The sequence below is a fragment of the Chrysemys picta genome, chromosome 7, assembly GCF_011386835.1.
Source record: "Chrysemys picta bellii isolate R12L10 chromosome 7, ASM1138683v2, whole genome shotgun sequence".
Taxonomy (NCBI): domain Eukaryota; kingdom Metazoa; phylum Chordata; order Testudines; family Emydidae; genus Chrysemys; species Chrysemys picta.
Window position 1 is genome coordinate 13,505 of NC_088797.1, and position 20,631 is coordinate 34,135.

The window sequence follows — 20,631 nt, forward strand, 5'->3', positions numbered from 1 at the left end:
TGGAGGGAGGGGTGAGCCGGGGGGCGTAGAGGGAGTATTGGGGGGAGGCACGGAGGGGGTAGAGGGAGTATTGGGGGGAAGTGCTTATGAGATTAATTTCAATGGTCTGCATTATGCAAGAGTTCAGACTACAAAAACAACAAGGAGTCTGGTGGCACCTTAGAGACTAACAGATCTTTTAGTCTCTAAGGTAGGGTGACCAGATGCCCCGATTTTATAGGGACAGTCCTGATTTTGGGGTCTTTTTCTTATGTAGGCTCCTGTTATCCCCCACCCCCGTCCTGATTTTTCACACTTGCTGTCTGGTCACCCTACTCTAAGGTGCCACCAGACTCCTTGTTGTTTTTGTAGATACAGACTAACACGGCTACCCCCTGAGACTTGAGTTCAGACTAGTTTGTCATGAATTCCATGGAGATTTACATGTAAATCTCTTAGTTTAGAAATTGTATAAATATCAATAATTGCCTTTCTTTGAATTCTTTTTTGAGGTGAGCCCAGTCTTTTGACTCCTTCTGGCACAGTAGTTTTTAAGGTTTCAAAGTTGAAAATGGATTGAATATTAATTTATATCATGGTTTTTGTAAAATCTAAACAAGCCCTATTTGACATAACATGTGAAGATGAGCAACTGAATATTGCAACATGTGCAAGTGCTTATGTACAAGTGCTAGAAGTGTAAATATGAAGATCAGGGGTGAGGCCCCATCCGGAAGAGGCGGGGCCTCTCAAGATTTAAAAGCCCTGAGGCACCGGCTGTGGCTGGGAGCCCCAGGGCCTTTAAATCAACCCGGGGATCCCAGCTGCAGAGGTGGCTGGGAGCCCCCAGGGCTTAGGGGCAAATTAAAGGGCCCAGGGCGCCGGGCGCCGCGGAGCTCCAGGCTCAGAGCTCCCACGGCTGTGGGGAACCTCGAGTCTTGCCGGGCTGGGGGCGGGATTTAAAGGGCCCGGAGCTCCTGTCACTGCGGGGAGCCCCGAGCCCTTTAAATCCCAGCCCAAGCCCGGCTACTGGCTCTTGCCGGTATGCCGTACCAGACTGGACTGGCTTACTTTCACCTCTGACGAAGATGGGTGAAATGAGAGTAGTGATAATAAAGAGGAATTATTTCAGCTCAGTACTAATGTGGACACGAGAACGAATGGATATAAACTGGCCGTAGGGAAGTTTAGGCTTGAAATTAGACGAAGGTTTCTGACCGTCAGAGGGGTGAAATATTGGAACAGCCTTCCGAGGGAAACGGTGGGGGAGAAGGACCTGTCTGGCTTTAAGATTAAGCTCGATAAGTTTATGGAGGGAATGCTTTAATGGGATAACGTGATTTTAGTCAAATAAACAGCGTGCCATCGCTGGTAAATAGTATCAGTGGCCAATGAGGGGCTGGCTGGAGAATCTTGCCTACATGCTCGGGGTTCTACTGATTGCCATATTTGGGGTCGGGAAGGAATTTTCCTCCAGGGTAGATTGGCAGAGGCCCTGGAGGTATTTCGCCTTCCTCCGCAGCATGGGGCGGGGGTCTCTAGCTGGAGGATTCTCTGCTACTTGAAGTCTTTAAACCACAGGATTTGGGGACTTCAACAGCAGAGTCAAGGGAAAGGGGTTGGGACGGCTTTTGTGGCCTGCATCATGCGGGAGGTCAGACTAGATGATCATAATGGTCCCTTCTGACCTTAAAGTCTATGAGTCTATGAGCATCTTGGGAGAACGAGGATAATCAATGGGACATGGTAATACAGTAAAAGCTTTTTTAACTGGCATGCTGGGGGAACGAGGGGTTCTGGTAAATTAAAAATGCCGGTTAACTCAGAGGGAGGGGTTTGGGGTGGACTTGTGCGTGGGAGGGGCTGCGTGGGAGGGAGTTTGGGTCCGGGAAGGGGGGGTGCTAACCTCCGGCAGCTCCCCGTCTCTGCTGCTCCTGGCGGAGGCACGGCCAGGCAGCTCTGCAAGCAGGTACGCTGCCTCCATCTGCAGGCGCCACCCCCTGCAGCTGCCATTGGCTGCGGTTCCCGGCCAATGGGCGGGGAGCTGTGGCATCAGCGCTCAGGGAGGGGGGGACAGTGACAGAGTGACTGCAGAGCCGCCTGGCTGCAACTCCACCAGGAGCAGCAGGGACAGGGAGCTGCTTGCAGGGAGCCGCTGGAAGTGAGTGTCCCCCCTCATCCAGCACCCCAAGCCCTTCCTGTGCCCCAACCCCCTGCCCCAAGCCCCCTCCCGGACCCAAACTCCCTCCCAGAGCACACCCCGCAGCCCCTCCCACACCCCAGCCTCCTGCCGGCCCCGCACCAACCACACTATAAACCGGACTTTCAGTGCAGATCAGAAATGCCAGTTTATAGAGGTTGCCAGTCGGTGAAGTGTCAGATAAAAAAGCTTTTACTGTCCCAGGGTACAAAATATGTAGGAATGACAGAGTAGGGTGCACTGGTGAGGGAGTGGCACTGTATGTGAAAGAAAGCATAGATTCAAATACAGTAAAAATCTTAAATGAATCAAATTGTACCCTAAAATCTCTATGGATAGAAATTACATGCTTGAACAATCATAGTATTGCAGTAGGAGTATACTATGGACCACCTGACCAGGATGATGATTGTGAAATGCTCAGGGAGATTAGAGTGGCTGCAAATGCAGGAAATGCAATAATGCAGGATTTCAACTATCCTCATGTTGACTGGGTACACTTGGAGCATCCTGTCTTGGATACCACAATAGGAGAGGCAGTTTTTAATGTAGTCCTAAGTTTAGCATAGCATCTGGTCCAGGGGGTGACTATAGCTGAACTGCTTGGGGAAGAATGCCTAAGAAACCTACCACAGTAGCATTTAACTTCAAAAAGGGGAACACACCAAAAAAAAAAAAAGAGTGAGTTAAATGGAAATGAAAAGGAACCATCACAACGGTGAAGTGCTTGCAAACTGCATGGAGACTATTTAAAAACACCATAACAGAGACTCAAACTAAATATATACACCAAAAAAAAACCAACAGTAAGAGAACCACAAAATGCCACCATGGCTACACAGCAGAGTAAAAGAGTCAGTTAGAAGCTGTGATGGGATGCCCGGGGTGCAACCTGGGACTGTGGAACCACTCTGCCCCCTTAACTCACCAATCTGAGTTGTCTCTCACAATGCATTACTGGTGACAAACAGCAAATCCCTCCAGGTGCTGTTATCACTCAGTACAACTCCATCCAGCCAGATTGCATGAATGCTCCCAGAGCCATTCACAAATTACACAGAGAAAGGCACCAGCCAAATCCCCCCAGCTGCCAGCCTTATACTACAGGGATGTACCATCTTGCACCACTCAAGATCCTTTCTTGTTCAACACTCACCTTGGCTAATATCTGGTTGATCTCCAACTCACAGCATATTTTAGTGACAACCATACAACACAATCTCATAACTTCATATGTACCAATGATATACATATTTAGATAGAACAATGGCTTTCAGCAGATCATAACCTTTCCCATGATACCTTACACAGCATGGTTTATATGAAATATCACAATTATATACAAATGATGAATATGGAGGTTACAGGGTGCTCCCCCGAGGTATAGAGTGTCACAGAAGCAAAAAGGCATCCTTTCAAAATTGGAAGTCAAATCCTAGTGATGAACATAGAAAAGAGCATAAACTCTTAAGTACATCAGAAGCAGGAAGCCTTCCAAACAGTCAGTGGGGCCACTGGACGATCCAAGTGCTAAAGAAGCACTCAAGAAAGACAAGGCCATCTCTTGTTATTAGTTTAGCCAGACTGAGAAGAATGGATCACCATCTACTGAGGTGAAGGCTATCCAAACTCTACAGCCTCCTTTCCCTGTAGAAGGTGGACCAATGTTTGATAAAACCAAAACACTCTACCTTACCCCACTTACCTAGCCAGAGGTTCACGTCCAGAATCTTCTGTCTTCCTTTGCTCATGGGACAGGAAGAATCCGAGAGAAGATCACTTGGACATTTTTCTTCTTCAGCACGCTTTCAAGTTCCCTGAAGTAATCTATTATCTGTGAAATAGTCCATGACACAGTGTCATTAGTGCCAATGGATCCCTTCCTATCAACTCAAAAACCTATCCAGTCTTAGAGTACCGAATCCCTAGCCAGGATCATCCGTCTTCCTTGGACGGTTGGAGAAATCTTTGTGGACAAGCTTGATTTTTCTTACAGGTTGGGCTGAGCTGCCATCCACAGAGATGTCCTGTGCATCTCTGAATTCCCTTGGACTATTTGTATCTAAAGAGGTATCTTCCATAATTTCTACACTGAGGACCTGGTATCAATTGGAAACTTCTAGCTGTGTGGAGTTCCTCCCTGTCCTCTTCTTTCTTGAAGCCACAGCCGCACATCCTTGACTGTCTCCTGCCATGTAAAATGCCATCTTGACCTACTGCCTCCGGTGGTTACGAACTGCGAGACCACTTCTCTGAATTAGTCTCTCCCTGACTCCTTTGGTGGCCAACTCCTGGGAGCAGCTGGATGAATTAACAGGCTACACTCACCTCTGTAGCATTTCCCTGTCTGCCTGTATATATGTAGATGCACACACAGAGCTCTTGGCATTTGGGGGGAGAATGGGAGATCCTGGGATAGAGGGAGGAGAAAATGGGGGGCACACACAGCCCCTGGCATGGTGAGGGGGAGAGAATGGAGGACTGTTTTGGGAGAGGTTAGAATGGAGATCCCGCTTACAGAGGAGTGGGGGAAACAGGGAACACACAGAAACCTTGGCATGAGGGAGGCTGTGTGTAAAAAGAACAGAAAATACTCCTACTTTAAACGTTTGGGTTATTCAGTACTCCTTGAGTGAGATTAAAATAAGTACCCATCTATATTTGTCTCCTATTTGGGTATACTACGTTGTTTTTAAATTTTTACAGTTTACTACCTATGTAATGCCAATAACAAACAATTTGCATCTGCAATGGCTAAGTGACAATCTAAACACGGTCAATGTGAAACTCCTGAGTACAAAAGGCATCTGCAAGCTAATGTGTGTAACACAATCAACCATGCTATGGAAACTTTGCCCGGATGTGAAAAGAGATTGGCATTGCAGAGAGAACGTCAGTTAAATTACTATACGATGAAAAGTGGGCTAAAGCCTTAATTCCAATTGCAAGCAGACCACGGTGGATAAAAATCATATTTTTTTTAAATAAAAAAAATCTGATTTTTTTAATTTAAATCAGATTTTTTTTATAATGGTTTTTGAGGGAAAAAACCTATCTAAAATGGTTTTAATTAAGATACATTATAGCTCAAAGATATCTCATCACGGAATAGGGATTATAAATTTTAATTCTATACTATGAGACAATATATTCATGTAATGCTTAAGAAAAGTTTTGTAAATGAGTTCCAATAGTGCATGGATTAGGGACCCAATTTTATGGGGCTCCAGGGGCTTTTGTATAGATTATTTAGGTTAATCTTTCTATCTACCCAATGGGACTCAGTCTAGAAGATACCATCAGAGATGCTTAGTTTTGCAGTTCTCAAACTGTGGATTTGTGTCTCCAGAGATAACGTGCTTGTTAACAGCAAAAATGTTTTTAGATAAATAAATAATATGTCGTGGTGAGAAATAACAGACCTCAACTCTATTGTCCCTCTGCAAATTTGTGTACACAGAGTCAATCCCTTACCTCTCTCTAAAGTGCAAAGTTTCAAAAAGTTCAATGAATAGAAGATTGTTGGGTCCGGAATAGATCTGGATAAGGAGAAGAAGTCTGGAGATAAATGTGAGAAGAGAGGGACAGGCAGTAGAAACAAAAGTGTAACTGTTTGAGCAGCATATTCCAGAAGTCTTGAGGTCTTTCTGAGTGTAGCCTTCATTGATTTGACATCTTCCATACTATTCTCTCACTAGAAGGGAAAACCTATAATGGCAGCAGGCTATAAAAGAGACCCAGTTTGGGAATATTTTAATGAAGTTCTTCTACCTGTGCGTAAGACAGGCATGTGTGCAAAATGCAAACAGTGCAACAAAGAAATGCAAGGCCTGGTTGCCCGAATGAAACAACATCATGAGAAGTGTTTCTTCTCAGGTGGAATCTCTGTTGAAGATGATGAAAGGAACATGTCTGAACATGCAGGATCTTCAGGTTGGTAAACTTTTTTATTTCATACTTCTTTCTTAAGGACTGCCTGTCTTCCTTCTGGACTATTCTTGAATTCTCATGTTTGAGCAAAAAATACAGCTATTACTCTATGGTACTATCATTTTAGATGCAGTTGTGATAAAAAATAAACAGCTGAAATAGGCAGATCTTCCTTTTACAATTTCACCTTTAAAGTAGTACTGAGTATCAGTGACTGCAGTGAGGAATACTAAATGAGCTGTATGGTAATAATAATTAAATAACTGCATTGACTTCTTTTGTTTAGGAGAATCCATCCTCAACATACAGTATTCTGAAGACTATCCAGCTTCAAGATCACCATCATTTTCTATAGTTTCAGAGTTATCTGCCAATGATAGTGTTTCAGTCACATCATGTATGTCACATAGCCACAGTATATCACCTGTAGCAAAAAGAAAAAAAATCTCCCTCATCCAGAAACAACCATAGATAAGTTTGTGATAAGAACCATCAGATTACAAAAAGAGGTAATTGATGAAAAAAATGCCCAGTTTGTTTATGCAACAAACTTTCCTTTCCACGTGGTTGAGAACCCACACTTCATTAACATGGTTCAGTCATTAAGAGCAGGATACAGTCCACCCAACGGAGCAGATGTTTCAGGCAAATTGCTGGATAAAGTGTATGAAAGAGAAATTGAGCAGTGTGCAAAAGGTCTAGAGGGTGAAATTGTTAACCTGAGTCTTGATGGGCGGAGCAGTGACCACAATGATCCTGTTGTATGTGCTTGTGTGACAACAGAAGAAGGGAATGTCTTCCTTACAGAAACAATTGATACATCAGAAAATGCGCACACAACAGAATACTTAAAAGAAGTAGCAGTAAAAGCTATAACAAACTGAAAAAAAATTCAAATATCTAGTACGCAGCTTGGTCACAGACAATGCAGCGAATGTATCCAAGATGAGAAGAAATTTAGAAGAGAGTGAAGAGAGTTCCAAGCTAATAACATACAGTTGCAGTTCTCATTTGATGCACCTCCTAGCCAAAGACTTCAGTGTTCCAGAAATAAAGGCTAATACTGAAATTGCAAAATACTTTCATAACAACCACTTTGCAGCAGCTGCTCTGAAAAAAGGGGGAGGAACCAAGCTAACACTCCCACAAGATGTGTGATGGAACTCAGTAGTGGGCTGTTTTGAGCACTGTATCAAGAACTGGCCTAATCTGATGACAGTTTGTGAACAAAATTGGGAAAAAATAGATGGCACTGTCACAGCCAAAGTTCTCCACATTGGGTTTAAGAGAAATGTTGAACGCATGCTAAGTACCCTGAAGCCTGTTTCTGTGGCCTTGAACAAAATGCAGGGAAATAGCTGTTTTATTGCTGATGCTGTTGAAATTTGGAAGGAACTAAGTGAGATCTTAAAAAGAGAAATATGCAATGATGGAGTTAAATTACAAGCATTAAAAAATGAATGGGACAAGCACTATCTCTAGCTCATTTTCTTGCAAATATTCTCAATACTCGGTACCAGGGTCAAACCTTAACTGCTGAAAAAAAAAGAGTTGGCTATGACGTGGCCATCCATAGAATCATAGAATATCAGGGTTGGAAGGGACCTCAGGAGGTCATCTAGTCCAACCCCCTGCTCAAAGTAGGACCAATTCCCAACTAAATCATCCCAGCCAGGGCTTTGTCAAGCCTGACCTTAAAAACCTTGAATCATCCCTCCATAATGCCAACTATAATAAACTTCAGAGCTAAGGGTGAACCATTCAAGAAATATATGTTTGCTGATGATGTTTTAAAGCAAGTCACACCAGTGAACTGGTGGACGTCACTTAAGCACTTGGTTTCAGAGACTGTTGAAGTGATAATCTCACTTTTAACAGCAGTAGCTTCTTCTGTTGGTGTAGAAAGAATATTTTCTTCCTTTGGACTAATTCATTCCAAATTGAGAAATCGTTTGGGACCTGAAAAAGCAGGAAAGCTTGTTTTTCTTTTCCAGGTTATGAACAAACAGGAAAATGAAGGTGAAGACAACTGAGTTAGCTGCAGAAGCCAATATTTTAAGTTGATCTGGCTGACCCAGTCGCTTTAATTTTTGTTGTTGTTTTTTTAAATATTTCATTTAACTATTTTAGGTAAAAACAATTTTAACAAAAAACAAACCTGATTTTAAAAAACTTGAATGTTTAACTAAATTCAAAAATTCATATGCTTGTTTTGTTAAAATATTATATGTTTACTGTTGAAGAAAAACATCCAGAATACATAATGTTGTTGTTCTTTTAGTTAAATAAAACAATTTAAATGTCTATCTGGTGATGTTCTCCTCCTAATACAGCATGGCAAGAAATCCTCCAAATATTAATGATTAACCTGTTGAATTGGAGGTAGTTCACCTCCCAATGACTTCATAAATGTCTGCTTCAATTACCTTTGGTAAATGAAATAACCAAACAATCATTCATTTTCTGATCTAGCTGTAAAACTAATCTGAAAAGTTTTCAAAATAAATCTCTTTAAAAATGTATAGTGTGTACCTTCTAAAAATGAAACCTACATCTATCTCTGAGTTGTGAAGAATATGTATTAAGGTTATAACAACCAACAAGAATGCATTTTTATGTAGAAATCCATGATTAAATCGAGTCTTCCTGACTAATTATTTAAATCATGATTTTAAATCAAATCCACCCTGAAGTAGACAGACGTAATCAAGATGATGATTGTTCTCTCTTTGATAAGCATCAAAAATCTCTAACATGGAATGAATGTGACAATTGTGATGAGAGATTTATAGGGGCTGTTGTAACTGATGACACTTGTAACTGACATAGAAGGTATAGAAATGCAATTAAATATTTTTTTCTGCTGAAAGTAACATGGATCCTGCCCACAGCCTCCTGAACTATGTACTCTAACTTTGGTTAAAGAACAGCGGATTGCTAGGGTATACCCTGTAGTATGTGTACAGAATTCTGTGTACAGAATTCTTGGCCAATGGTTTGGTTATAGTTAAGGCTACGATTTAGTCACGGAGGTCATGGCAGTCATGGATTCCGTGACTTTACCGGACCTTTGTGATTTCTTCAGCTTAGGCTGTCAGCAGCTGGAGCTGGGGCTATACTCCCCTGCCCCACGGCTTGTGGCGGGGGCTGCAGCTGGGGCTGTGCGCCCCTGTCACACAGCTTGTACGCTTATTTTTAGTAAAGGTCATGGACAGGTCATGGGCTCCATGAATTTTTGTTTATTGCCTGTGACCTGTCCACGACTTTTACTAAAAATAACCATGACAAAATCTTAGCCTTCGTTATAATGAACGGGTGATCAGCTTTCCACAGGCTGTCAACATTGTAGCAAGGTGTCTTCTACATTCATTGAACTCACTGCCTTCAGTGGTTATGTTGCATCACAATACAGTGGATGGACAGGTGAGCCCTTGCCTCCACTTGAGCCAGTCCAGCCCTCTGTTTTCACTTAAACTGGATAACACAGAGCACAGTCTACTTGAGCAATGAAACTTGTGACCCTCTAGTTAGTGTTTGCACTGGTGTGAGGAAATATATTTGAAAAAATCTTAACTCTAAGTTAATTAAACGAGGTGTGTTTGTGTGGCAGTTTATCAGCAGTCCCATGCAAAAAGCTTGTATTAATTTCCTAGGGTTTAAAAAAAAAAAAAAAGCTTAACCGGGGGCAGTCCTGTGGTGGATGGAAGTGCAGCTGCTGATGAGAATGTTTTATTGTTAAGCAGTTCTACATGACTGCTTCTCCATTGTAGGATAAAATCTCACCAAAAAAAAAAAAAAAAGTGCAGCTTCTGATTGAGAAGGTTTTATCTATACACACCCAGCCTCATCAATCAGCTAAAAGGAATCCTAAATCCTATTTAACTACCTGTTGCACCAGATCTACTTGGGACCCAACTTGCTACCAAGTTTTCTGTAGAGAGTCAATGTTTTTGTAAGATTTCTGTCAACAATGAAAACTAAAATGGCTATGGATAAATTTCAGCCAAAGTCCAATTTAAAAGATTTCCAATTAAAAATTGTAAAGTGAAGCCAAACAAAAATTCAAAAGGCATAGAAATTAATACTGAAATTTCACACTAATAGGGTATCTACTTTTGAAGGGGGAATGGGGAACAATGTATACACCTTTCTAGCCTATTTCAGAAAGCAACCCTTTCTGTGGAGCCATTACTAGCTACTTTGATGATCTTGGTGGTTCATGTCTAGATTTTAGTTTTCCAGATACTCACATGTGGAAAAATTATGTTGAATACTAAATTTGGCACTCCCACTGTTTTACCTCTGCCCCTTGTGTATTTGTCTTTCCCCACCCCAGTATTTAATTTCTCTTGGGGGAAGGTGTCTTTTTTCCCCCCCTTCACTGATCTTTTTTTGTCTTTCCCTTTTTCCCTCTGCTTCCCCTCACCTCCTCCCAGGATCAATAGCAGGAATGGAATAGTGCTAAGCTCAAGTGTGGAAGTGTATAGTAAACAGATCCATAGGTAAATTACTTCTGTGCTTGAGTGCTATGCTTCTTTGTGGCAGTTGCTATTGCTTCCAGTTCTGCAAAAGTCCACTACTCAAGGTCCCTTGAGTGAATTAGTAATCGGGAGGCATCATGGCAATATTTATGAATAGCAGAAAAGCAAGAATATATGGCAGAACTGCCATACATAAACATTTTGATGAAAACCATGGAAAGTATCCTAGTGCAGCCTAGGTAAGTAATGGTTGTGGAGCCATCATTAGTGTTAATTTATTGATTTTTAACAAGCACATATGAATCTTTTTACAGCCTTATGTAAGTTAGATTTAAGAGGTATGTATTCATTTCCTTTTCATTTGGTGACTCTTCTTTGCTTCTTTATCCTTGCAGTGGTTTTACTCAGTGATTGGATTCAAGATTTAGATCTCATGAGGTGTAATGGTACCATATCCTCAGTGTGGTATGGCATGCAATATCGCCATTCGTTTATACCGAGGAGCCAAAGAATGAATTTACATGTACTGAGGACTTACTGCTCACCAGTACCTAAGAGGCCTGAGACTAAGACTGCAGTGGAAATGGCCATGACACTTTTTCATCGGATGACAGAAGTAGGGAAAGTTTTGGGAAGAAACTCGCTCAAAAGAATCTCTACAACAGTCAAAAGTTGGTGGGATAGATATGAAGAGTTTGTTGGTCTTAATGAAGTTCGAGATGCTCAAGGAAAAGTGACAGAGGTAATACTTTGCATTGTTAACATACAGAGACAATGTGGAAGGCTAGAAGTGATGAGTTGTCTTGTTAAAACATAAGTTCTAGCTTTGAAATATAAAGGAAAACTGTTACACTTCTCTGGGGCACCCAGGGTTGGGAGGCTTCTCACCAACACCTGCCTTTAGCATGAGGAAGTCTTGTCTATCCTTGCTGTGGTTCAGTTCCCCAATATCACCAGCCTGTGGTTACACAAACACTGCCTTCCAGGGCTCTGCGGGCCCTGCTGTTTCTTTACAGGTTAATGATAGGTACACTCCAAACCCTGAGTCTTCCACGTATCCCTCTGGAGTGCCCAGCCTCTGTTCCACTGGATGCTTCCAGAATTAACAGATACCTACTTCCAAAAGAATAGTACACACCAACTTACTAGTTTCACCTCAGGATCACTACTCTGCTCAACACACAGTCCTTAAATACGTTTTTAATGACAACAAGAAGTTTATTTAATGCTGAGCAAAGATTCAAATAATAACAAGTAGATAGAAGTATTGGAAATAAAGGATTATATATAAAATAAAATCATCACACTCATTCTAGAACCTACTAATGCCCACCAGTGTTTTTCAGCCAGATAGGCTGCCATGCTCTCAGCTTGTCCCCTCAGCAAAATATTCAGAGTGTAGCTCTGTACCTATAGTTACAGTTATACTAGTTCAAAAATCCATGGTCTTCACTTGTAAACAGGACTTTTCCCCCTGCTGGTTTATTTCTTCCATAAATTCCCTCTCAGAATGTAAATGGATGCCCATTGTGAACCAATACTCAATTTCCATGTAATCAGACATATAGATAAACGTCTCTTGCCTGAAGAAACCTGTTTTCTCACCTTCTGGTGACCAGACCAAAGACATAGACCTTAAGAGCATAGTTTTCAGTATATACATGTAACTCCTTACATGTTATCAGTACTTTCACAATTATTATGAAGACGAGTGTGACACAGGCTTTCAGTAAAGACCTCACATGACCCTCTTTGGTGAGCTACTATGTAGATACCAGATCTAGGGGATTCCTGTGAGCTAGGACTCAAGTGATTAACTCAAAAAAATTAATTGCAATTAAAAAAATTAATCGCAGTTTTAATCACACTTTTAAACAATAGAATATCAATTGAAATTTATTAACTATTTTGGATGTTTTTCTACATTTTCAAATATATTTATTTCACTTACAATACAGAATACAAAGTGTACATATTCACTTTATATTATTTTTATTACAAATATTTGCACTGTAAAAATGATAAACAAAAGAAATAGTATTTTTCAGTTCACCTCCTACAAGTACCATAGTGCAATCTCTTTATCGGGAAAGTGCAACTTACAAATGTAGATTTTTTTTGTTTTGGTTTGTTTGTTACGTAACTGCACTCAAAAACAAAACAATGTAAAACTTTAGAGCCTACAAGTCCATTCAGTCCTACTTCTTGTGCAGCCAATTGCCAAGAGAAACAAGTTTATTTACATTTACAGGAGATAATGCTGCCTACTTCTTATTAACAATGTCACTTGAAAGCGAGAACAGACGTTTGCATGGGACTTTTGTAACCGGCATTGCAAGGTATTTACGTGCCAGATATGCTAAACATTCGTATGGCCCTTCATGCTTCAATCACCAGTCCAGAGGACATGCGTCCATATTGATGACGTGTTCTGCTCGATAACGATCCAAAGCAGTGCAGACCAACGCATGTTCACAGACCACGGCCAGCAGTGCCCCTCTGCCGTGTACATTGGCAAAACCAAACAGTCACTATGCAAAAGGATTAATAGACACAAATCTGACATCAGGAATCATAACATTCAAAAACCAGTAGGAGAACACTTTAACCTGTCTGGTCACTCAGTTACAGACCTGAGGGTGGCAATTTTGCAACAAAAAGCTTCAAAAACAGACTCCAACGGAAACTGCTGAACTTGAATTGATATGCAAAGTAGTTACAATCAACTTAGGCTTGAATAGAGACTGGGAATCGCTGAGCCATTACAAACATTGAATCTATCTCTAGAAAGGAGATTCCTTCACTGAACTTCGGAAAAAGAACAACTATATATCTTTGCTGAAAATGAACTGAGGAATGAATTAATATTATGAATGTGGTCAAGCCTAGTAGCTTGTCTTCTGGACTTTATTAACTGAGAAATCTCCCTTCTCCAAATTCACATCCATGAAGTCAGCAATTTAGACCTACTCAGTGATAAACAGGAACTTGTTTGCATTCCCTCTTTTCAGGCTGAAAAAGTGTTTATGGTAGCTCGAGGGATCGTACGAGAAGCTCGTGAGAGCATAGAAGCCCATCAAATCAAACTGAAGGAAGTTCGCGATCGTTTGGATCGAGTATCCCGGGAAGACACCCAGTACTTAGAACTGGCTACTCTGGAACACAGATTGCTGCAGGTAAAGGATATGCCAAGAGTTGGAGCTTGGGGACAGTGGGTCCCTTGTTTTTACCTCTACTGATCATTATTGCAAATAGCCAATCCTATTTCTAAAACTGAAACCTAAATTAATCTCTAGTGCCATTGACTTGGGATGAATTTGGTACACTACACGTTAGAGAAATGGATCATATAGATTAGGGTTGGAATATGCTGGTAAAGCTGTGGAAGAAAACCCAAGATTAAGTGAACATTGAGAATAAATTGTCTGCCTAAGGAGGCAGGGGTAGTTGGGACAGTGTTCCCTGTAAAACTGGAATTCAATAAGAAAGTCTAGAATTGAATACATTTTTAAAGGCAAAATTTAGTTCATGAGCAGCTAATCTGCTTGACAGGACTGGCTCTAGGTAAAATAATATCTGCATGGCCCCATGCATCTTCCTCCCCACTTACGATGTTGTCCATTCCCACCTGGGTGTCCATGATAACCACACCTGCTGCCGCCTGTCTGATTGCAGAACTCCTTAACCTTATTAAAGGCTGTGCAGACTCAAAAATAAGTGGCACTTCTACTTGGATCGGAATGCCACTAGGTGGAGCTGACATGCAGCTTTCCAAGCAATGATGTGAGGAGGGCTTCCACTAATTCTGGCACCAGAGTTCGAAAGGACAAGAGAAAGAATCAAGGATAGCACTCTAGCTGATGGGTCGGGTCAGGTCAGTTTGTTATGAGACCCCTGGAAGAACAGGGCCTCATGTGACTGCATACATTACATAGGGCTAAAGCTGTCATCACTGTCTAGGTTAGGGTGACCAGACGTCCCGATTTTATTGGGACAGTCCCGATTTTAGGGGACTTGTCCCGCGTCCTGACCTTACATTGGTCGGGACGCACTTTGTCCCGATATCGGGGGACCGTCTGGTGGAGGACGCAAGCCGGCACTGCCTGCGCCGCTCACCTCTTCTTCCTGAGCCCTGAGGCAGCTCAGCTGAACTCCCAGCGCCTGCCTGCTTGCCTGCCAGCCGGCCAGCAGAAGCCTGCAGAGTGCTGCGGCCCCACTCCCCAGGCACGCACAGAGACGGCGAGGAGATCTCCACTGTGTGCTGCAGAGGCGGGGGGGCTTGTAGGCGCCGGCAGCGAGCCCCCCCCCCCCCCCCCCGACCCGACCCGAGCAACCTTAGGAGCCAGAGGGACAGGACCGGCCTGCTGGATGCTCCCTGGGAGCCGCTCCAGGTAAGGCTAGCACTGCCTGGGACTCACCTGGCCCCCCGGCAGGTCCCTCTGCGTGCTGCCCCCCTCCCTCCCCGAGGGGGGAGGTGGAGACGGAGCAGAGGCAAGCTGGTGGGGGGCGGGGTGTGGAGCTGCCGGTGGGTTCTCAGTTTTTCCTGTGCTCTGGCAGTTTTTTTTGTTTTGTTTTGCTGCGCTGCCTGCTTGTGTTTTTTTTTTTTTTTTTTTGCTCCGTTCCCCCCCCCCGCATCCCGATATTTGACCTCTGTCATCTGGTCACCCTAGTCTAGGTCAAGGCTAAAATATAGTTTGTTGTTATCCCCATTGTACAAGTGGTGAAGTAGAGGCTCTGAGAGAGTGACTCATAGAGGGTTTCGCAGGAAGTTGATATCAGAACCAGTCTCATGATTTCCAAGTTTGTCTCATCCATTAAGACCAAAGTGTCTGCTGAGTAAGTATTTTAACTTTTACATCCCTATTTTCTGCATGTGTACCATGTGGCATCATACTGGATGCTGCTGCAGTACTGACCCTATCCTTGTCACTGTACACATTTTCCTCCTCAGTGAATGCATTCACACACACACAGTCTTAATGGTCTGATAGTTAATCGTCTTTTATGTTGTGAGATTGTTTACTACCTATCTCCTTAATCAACAAATTAGTGGGATAGACAGTTAAGGCAAGATCTGTGAAGTAGCTTAATTCTGGGCTGCACTCAGCCTAGAGCTGGAGGCCAGGGCTGCGTAGCCAGAGCCAGGGGGGTCAGTACCCGCTGCCCCACGGTCAGAGCCCGGGGCCACACGGCCAGGTTCCTTAGGTCCCACCGCTGGAGCCTGCTGCTCAAACCTGCTCCCCCCGATGTGGGTCAAGAACTCACCTTGCTCCTGCAGCATTGTGCCCCACCTCTCTCCAGAGGCAGTGCAGGGCAGCGTATTCAGGAGCAAAAAGGAGGAAGTGGGAGGGGCTGATGCTTTGCCCCCCACCCATCACCACCCAGGAGGCTGTCGTGGCTGTACAAAAAGCCCCTGGCGGCCGCATTAGAGAAACGTTGCTCTAGTGGACCTCCTAAGGCAGGGGTTCTCAAACTGGGGGTTGGGGGCCCTCAGGGGGTCGCCAGATTATTACCTGGGAGGTCGCGAGCTGTCAGCCTCCACCCCAAATCCCGCTTTTCCTCCAGCATTTATAATGGTGTTAAATATATAAAAGTGTTTTTAATTTATTAGGGGGGTAGCACTCAGAGGCTTGCTATGTGAAAGGGGTCACCAGTACAAAAGTTTGAGAACCACTGTCCTAAGGTGTGTGAAACAGTTTTCTGGAGATGTCTAGATAAGTAATTGAAGATCATGGCATTTACATGCACTTGTTGGGGCCAGGATGTAGGTGGCCAGCTCTAGTGGTTGGAGCACAAGTTGGAGTTGGGCATCAGGTCAAGGATTGGAATCAGGGTCAGAGCCAGAATCAGATTTGGGGAATCAAGCCAAGGGTTGGAGCCAGAGTTGGAGACCAGAGGTAAGGAACCAGGAACAGATCAGGAAAGCAGGAACAAAGAGCAAAGGAGGGAAACAGGATTCAGGAGTGAGGTGAGAAGGCAGGGTCTGATATAGCAGCCAGGTAGAGCCCAGTTGTGGAGACAACTTCCTGAGCCTCTCTTTGGTCAGGGCTTCCTTTTTAAATCCAGGCAGAGGTCCTGGTGTTCCTACAATCAGGACCCAGAGGAGCCTCCCGATGTAGCTTCAGGTTTCATCATCTCTTTGCTCAATCAGTTAGTAGTGAGCTGCTGGGTGGGAGCAGGGAGCTGACAGCCAACTGGGAACCCAGCAGACCCAGGTTCAAGACCCATGAGGTCATGACAGTACCCTCTCCCCTAGGGGTATCCTGGGGGGGTGCTGGACCGGGTTTCTCCGTGGTTTTTGTGGAACACCTTGAGTAGAGGCATGAATGTTTTCTGCCAGTTCCCACGTACGCACCTTTGGGCCATACCCTTCCCAGTTGAATAGGTACCAGAGTTTGTCCTACTTAAACTTGGAATCGAGGACATCATCAATGATGTACTCTTCATGGCCTTGCATGCATACCATCGGAGGAAGTGGTTGCTCCCACTGAGGGAAGGGGTTTTCTGTATATGTTTTCGCATTGAAACATGGAAAAGCAGATGGATCCTGAGCGTTGAGGCAGGTGGAGCTCAAAGGTGACTGGGTTGATTTGTCATCAGATTCGATAAGGACCCAGGAACTAGGAATCTAGTTTGCAGGAAGGTCTGTCTGTACAAAGATGTTTTGTTGAGAGCTATACCTTATCCCATACTGAATAAGGGGGACTTGGTTGACTGTGCTGGTCTGCATGCCTTTTATAATCCAGTTGTGTTTTTTCAAGATGGCCCTTCAGTCTCTCCTGAGTCTGATGGATCTGTTGAATCCAATCTGATGCTGCTGGATTGGATGAGGATACAGGTAATTTTGGGTGGAACTTGTAGTTTGCGAAGAAAGGGCTCTGACCTGTGGAAGCATGTTCTGCGTATGGTAATAGTGAGGACCAATCATCCAAATGGTAGTTGGTGTAGCATCATAGATACTGTTCCAAGATTTTGTTTACTTACTCTGTTTGACCATTGGTCTGAGGATGTTATGCAGAGGAGAGGCATATATGGACCCCCAGAATTTGCAGTGCCTCCCACCAGAACCAAAAGATGAATTGCATCCCTCAATCAGAGATAACGTTATTTGGGAGACCATGGATATGGACAAACATGGGTTATCCATAGCTGGACTGTTTCTTTGGATACAGGGAACAAAATGGGCCATTTTTGTAGGGTGGTCTGCAACTGTGAGGATGATTGTAAACCCACTGGACCCTGGCAGTTCTATAATAAAATCTAATGCGATAGTTGCTGAAGCCCTTGTTGGGGTTTACCATGTGGTGTCTTGGCAGGAGCACACACGTTGCAGGAAGCAACAAACAACTATGTTGTAGAATATATTTGGAGCCACCAGAAGAAACAGGATACCAAACGTGGGATTTTAAGGTGCCCCAGATGTTCCACTAGCAGGAAGTCAGGGCACACTTGTAGTGCCTCCACATGTAGGGGACCAAGGGGAACGTAGATATGACCCTTCAGAAACATGACTCTCTCCTGAGTGTCATGTGGTTCTTTGTTTAGTGTGGCTAACTCATCAGAAGGTATTCTCAAAGCAGAGGCAGAATGGATTATAGAAAATAAATCCTGTGGGGTGGCAGCATTCAGGAAATTATGGGGTTTAAGTATGTGAGATATTTCCTGGCTCAGACCCTTTTGATTGGTGTAATATTCTCCCTTTTGGGATAAGGTAGCAGCTTTGCCATTTCTAAGTCTTTGCCAGGATGGTAGGAGATAATGAATTTGAACCGTGAAAAAGACACCCCCTCGAGGGGATGATGCCATTCTTTGAAGGCTTTTTTGATTACTAGAAGTGCTTTGTCCAGGATTTCACATTTCTTCTCTGCAAGGTTGAGTTTCTGGGACTAATAAGCACAGGGTGTAAAATCTGCTCTGCCCCCTGTCTTTGTGAGAGTACTGCTTCAATCACCATACTGGAGGTGTCTGCTTCTACAACAAACAACTGCATGGTGTCTGGGTGAACCAGTATAGGAGCAGTAGTAAAGGCTAGCCTTAATTGTTTGAAAGCAGTTTGGACCTCATGAGGCCAATGGAACTGAATATTCTTGTAGAGTAGGGCTGTGAGAGGTGTGATTTGCTTTGAGATGTTTGGGATGAACTGATGATAAAAGTTGGAAAAGCCTAAAAAGAGCATTGCCGGTCATGTACATTTTGAGGCACGACCCAAGTGCAAACACCTGTACCTTGCAAGGATTCATCTTGATTTCTTCAGGAGACAGGATAAAACTCAGAAACTCCTATAGTGGTTTGATTAAAAGCAAATTTTTCTAATTTAGCATGAAGGCCATATTGACATAGTCTTTCTAAGATGTTATGACATGGAAATTATGCTGCTCTAGGTTGTCAGAAAAAATTAATATATTGTCGAGAGAGACTACAGCATATTTGTTTAATATATCCTGTAACACATTACTGAAGAAATGTTAGAAAATGCCCCAAGTGTTTGTTAGACCAAATGGCATTACTAAATACTTGAAGTGGCCATAACAGAGCCTAAATGCTGTTTTCCATTCATTTCCCACTGTAATACACATGAGGCTGTAGGCCCCTGAAGGCCTAGCTTTGTAAATGTACAGGCAGCCCCCACGTGATCTAGCAACTTGGGAATTAGGGGCAGCAGTATTGATTCCTGGTTGTGATTTGATTCAAGGTTTGGTAATCTAGGCAGAGCCAGAGGTTCAGTGCTTTGGGTTCTGACATAGCATAGATTTGTTCAAATGAGACCTGCACTCCTGGTTGCAAATCTATTGGGTAATCACAAGTATAGGATATTAATTGAGAAACTGTGTCATAATGTGTATACACAAGAGGGCAGAATTTTCTGACTTTTTCTGACGTTAGTGTTTTTTGATACAGTCTTATTGTTTGTTTGGTGGAATCATATGAAAATGTTGGGTTCCAGAGAGGAAACGGCAACATATGAAGCTGGAGGCCCTTATGTGAGAAACTCTACACCCACTAGAGTGTTTTAACAGTCTGCATGAAAGGGACTGCAAGATTATAGAATGACACAGGAGAAAAAACACTTATAGTCAGCCAAGTCTCTACCTCAAGGATTAATGCTTGTAACAACCCCTCCCACCCCCGCAAAAAAAGTAAAATAATGTAATATAATCAGAAAGTTAACAATAAAACTCCCCAGGTAAGAGGTTCAGCAAAGTCTTTCTAGCCCTGGGGGTGGAACCCTCCCTTTTTGAAGGTATTCTCTTGCCTCTGCCTCCCAAGCAAGCCATATTTATAGTCTTCCCTTCTCAGCCCCTGTGTAAAGAGAAGGGGAAGTTGGGTGAAAGTTAACCTCTGATTTACTGATCATATCTTTGCACCCCATTACACAGATGTATAAATCTTAATAATACTAAAACCACAGAGTTGCTTTATCTGTGTAAAGAGTAGTATTTCTTTATTTTTGTAGGCTATGGTTGTTCGTGTGATGCTTGTCTATGCTTGTGCTGATGGAGGTCAATTGCCAGATCTAAAAGTATCTGTATCACTTGGGCTGGAAATATGTCATGGCAATTTAAAGACGAAGTTTGCTCTCTTTTCCTATCTGCCGGCACATAGATGGACACTGCTCAACCTATTTTCCCTCTTATCCTCCTCTCTGCCCTGGCTGCTGGGAAGGGGCTTTCTGTCCTCCTTTACACAGCCTTGGCTCCTGGGACGTGGGATTAGTGGGGTTGGGGATGGAGAAGAAGACAAAGGGAGTATCAAGGAGACTTGAATCGCAAAGCATAGTGCATAAAAGAGGAAATATAAGAAGACAGAAGTATAGCTGTGAAGATTTTTAAAGGACAACCCAAAGAATGTGAATTGATGTGGTAAAACGTAGGGTATCAATGAAGTATCTTGACGGGGGGGGAGATACTGTTGGAGGCTTTCCACACTTTCCTCCATTTCCCTCCATCCTCTGACAAGGGAAGTGGGTATCTCTGTAGCTTTCTCCTTGTTCATATGTAACCCAGCTCCACTTCTCCATCTCTTCATTTGATGGGGGAATTA

At 43.2% G+C, this 20,631-nt stretch overlaps 2 protein-coding genes across 7 annotated transcripts in view; both read left to right on the forward strand.

Moving 5' to 3' along the window:
* Positions 1–20,631, forward strand: part of CCDC51 (coiled-coil domain containing 51) — a 28,341-nt gene that overhangs the window by 242 nt on the left and 7,468 nt on the right. For 2 of the 5 annotated variants that reach the window (XM_065552854.1, XM_065552855.1), the window contains exons 2-4: positions 6,056–6,112; positions 10,986–11,332; positions 13,602–13,766. In XM_065552854.1, the coding sequence (XP_065408926.1) occupies positions 6,056–6,112; positions 10,986–11,332; positions 13,602–13,766 (569 nt within the window). Of the gene's footprint in view, positions 1–6,055; positions 6,113–10,545; positions 10,830–10,985; positions 11,333–13,601; positions 13,767–20,631 lie in introns of all 5 variants that reach the window. The other 3 variants (XM_005296014.5, XM_005296015.4, XM_042844252.2) reach the window with 2 other exon arrangements.
* PLXNB1 (plexin B1) overlaps positions 13,628–20,631 on the forward strand; it is a 226,144-nt gene continuing 219,140 nt past the window's right edge. For both annotated transcript variants that reach the window (XM_065552777.1, XM_065552776.1), the window contains exon 1: positions 13,628–13,766. The gene's annotated coding sequence lies outside the window, so the exon portion shown is untranslated. The remainder of the gene's footprint in view (positions 13,767–20,631) is intronic.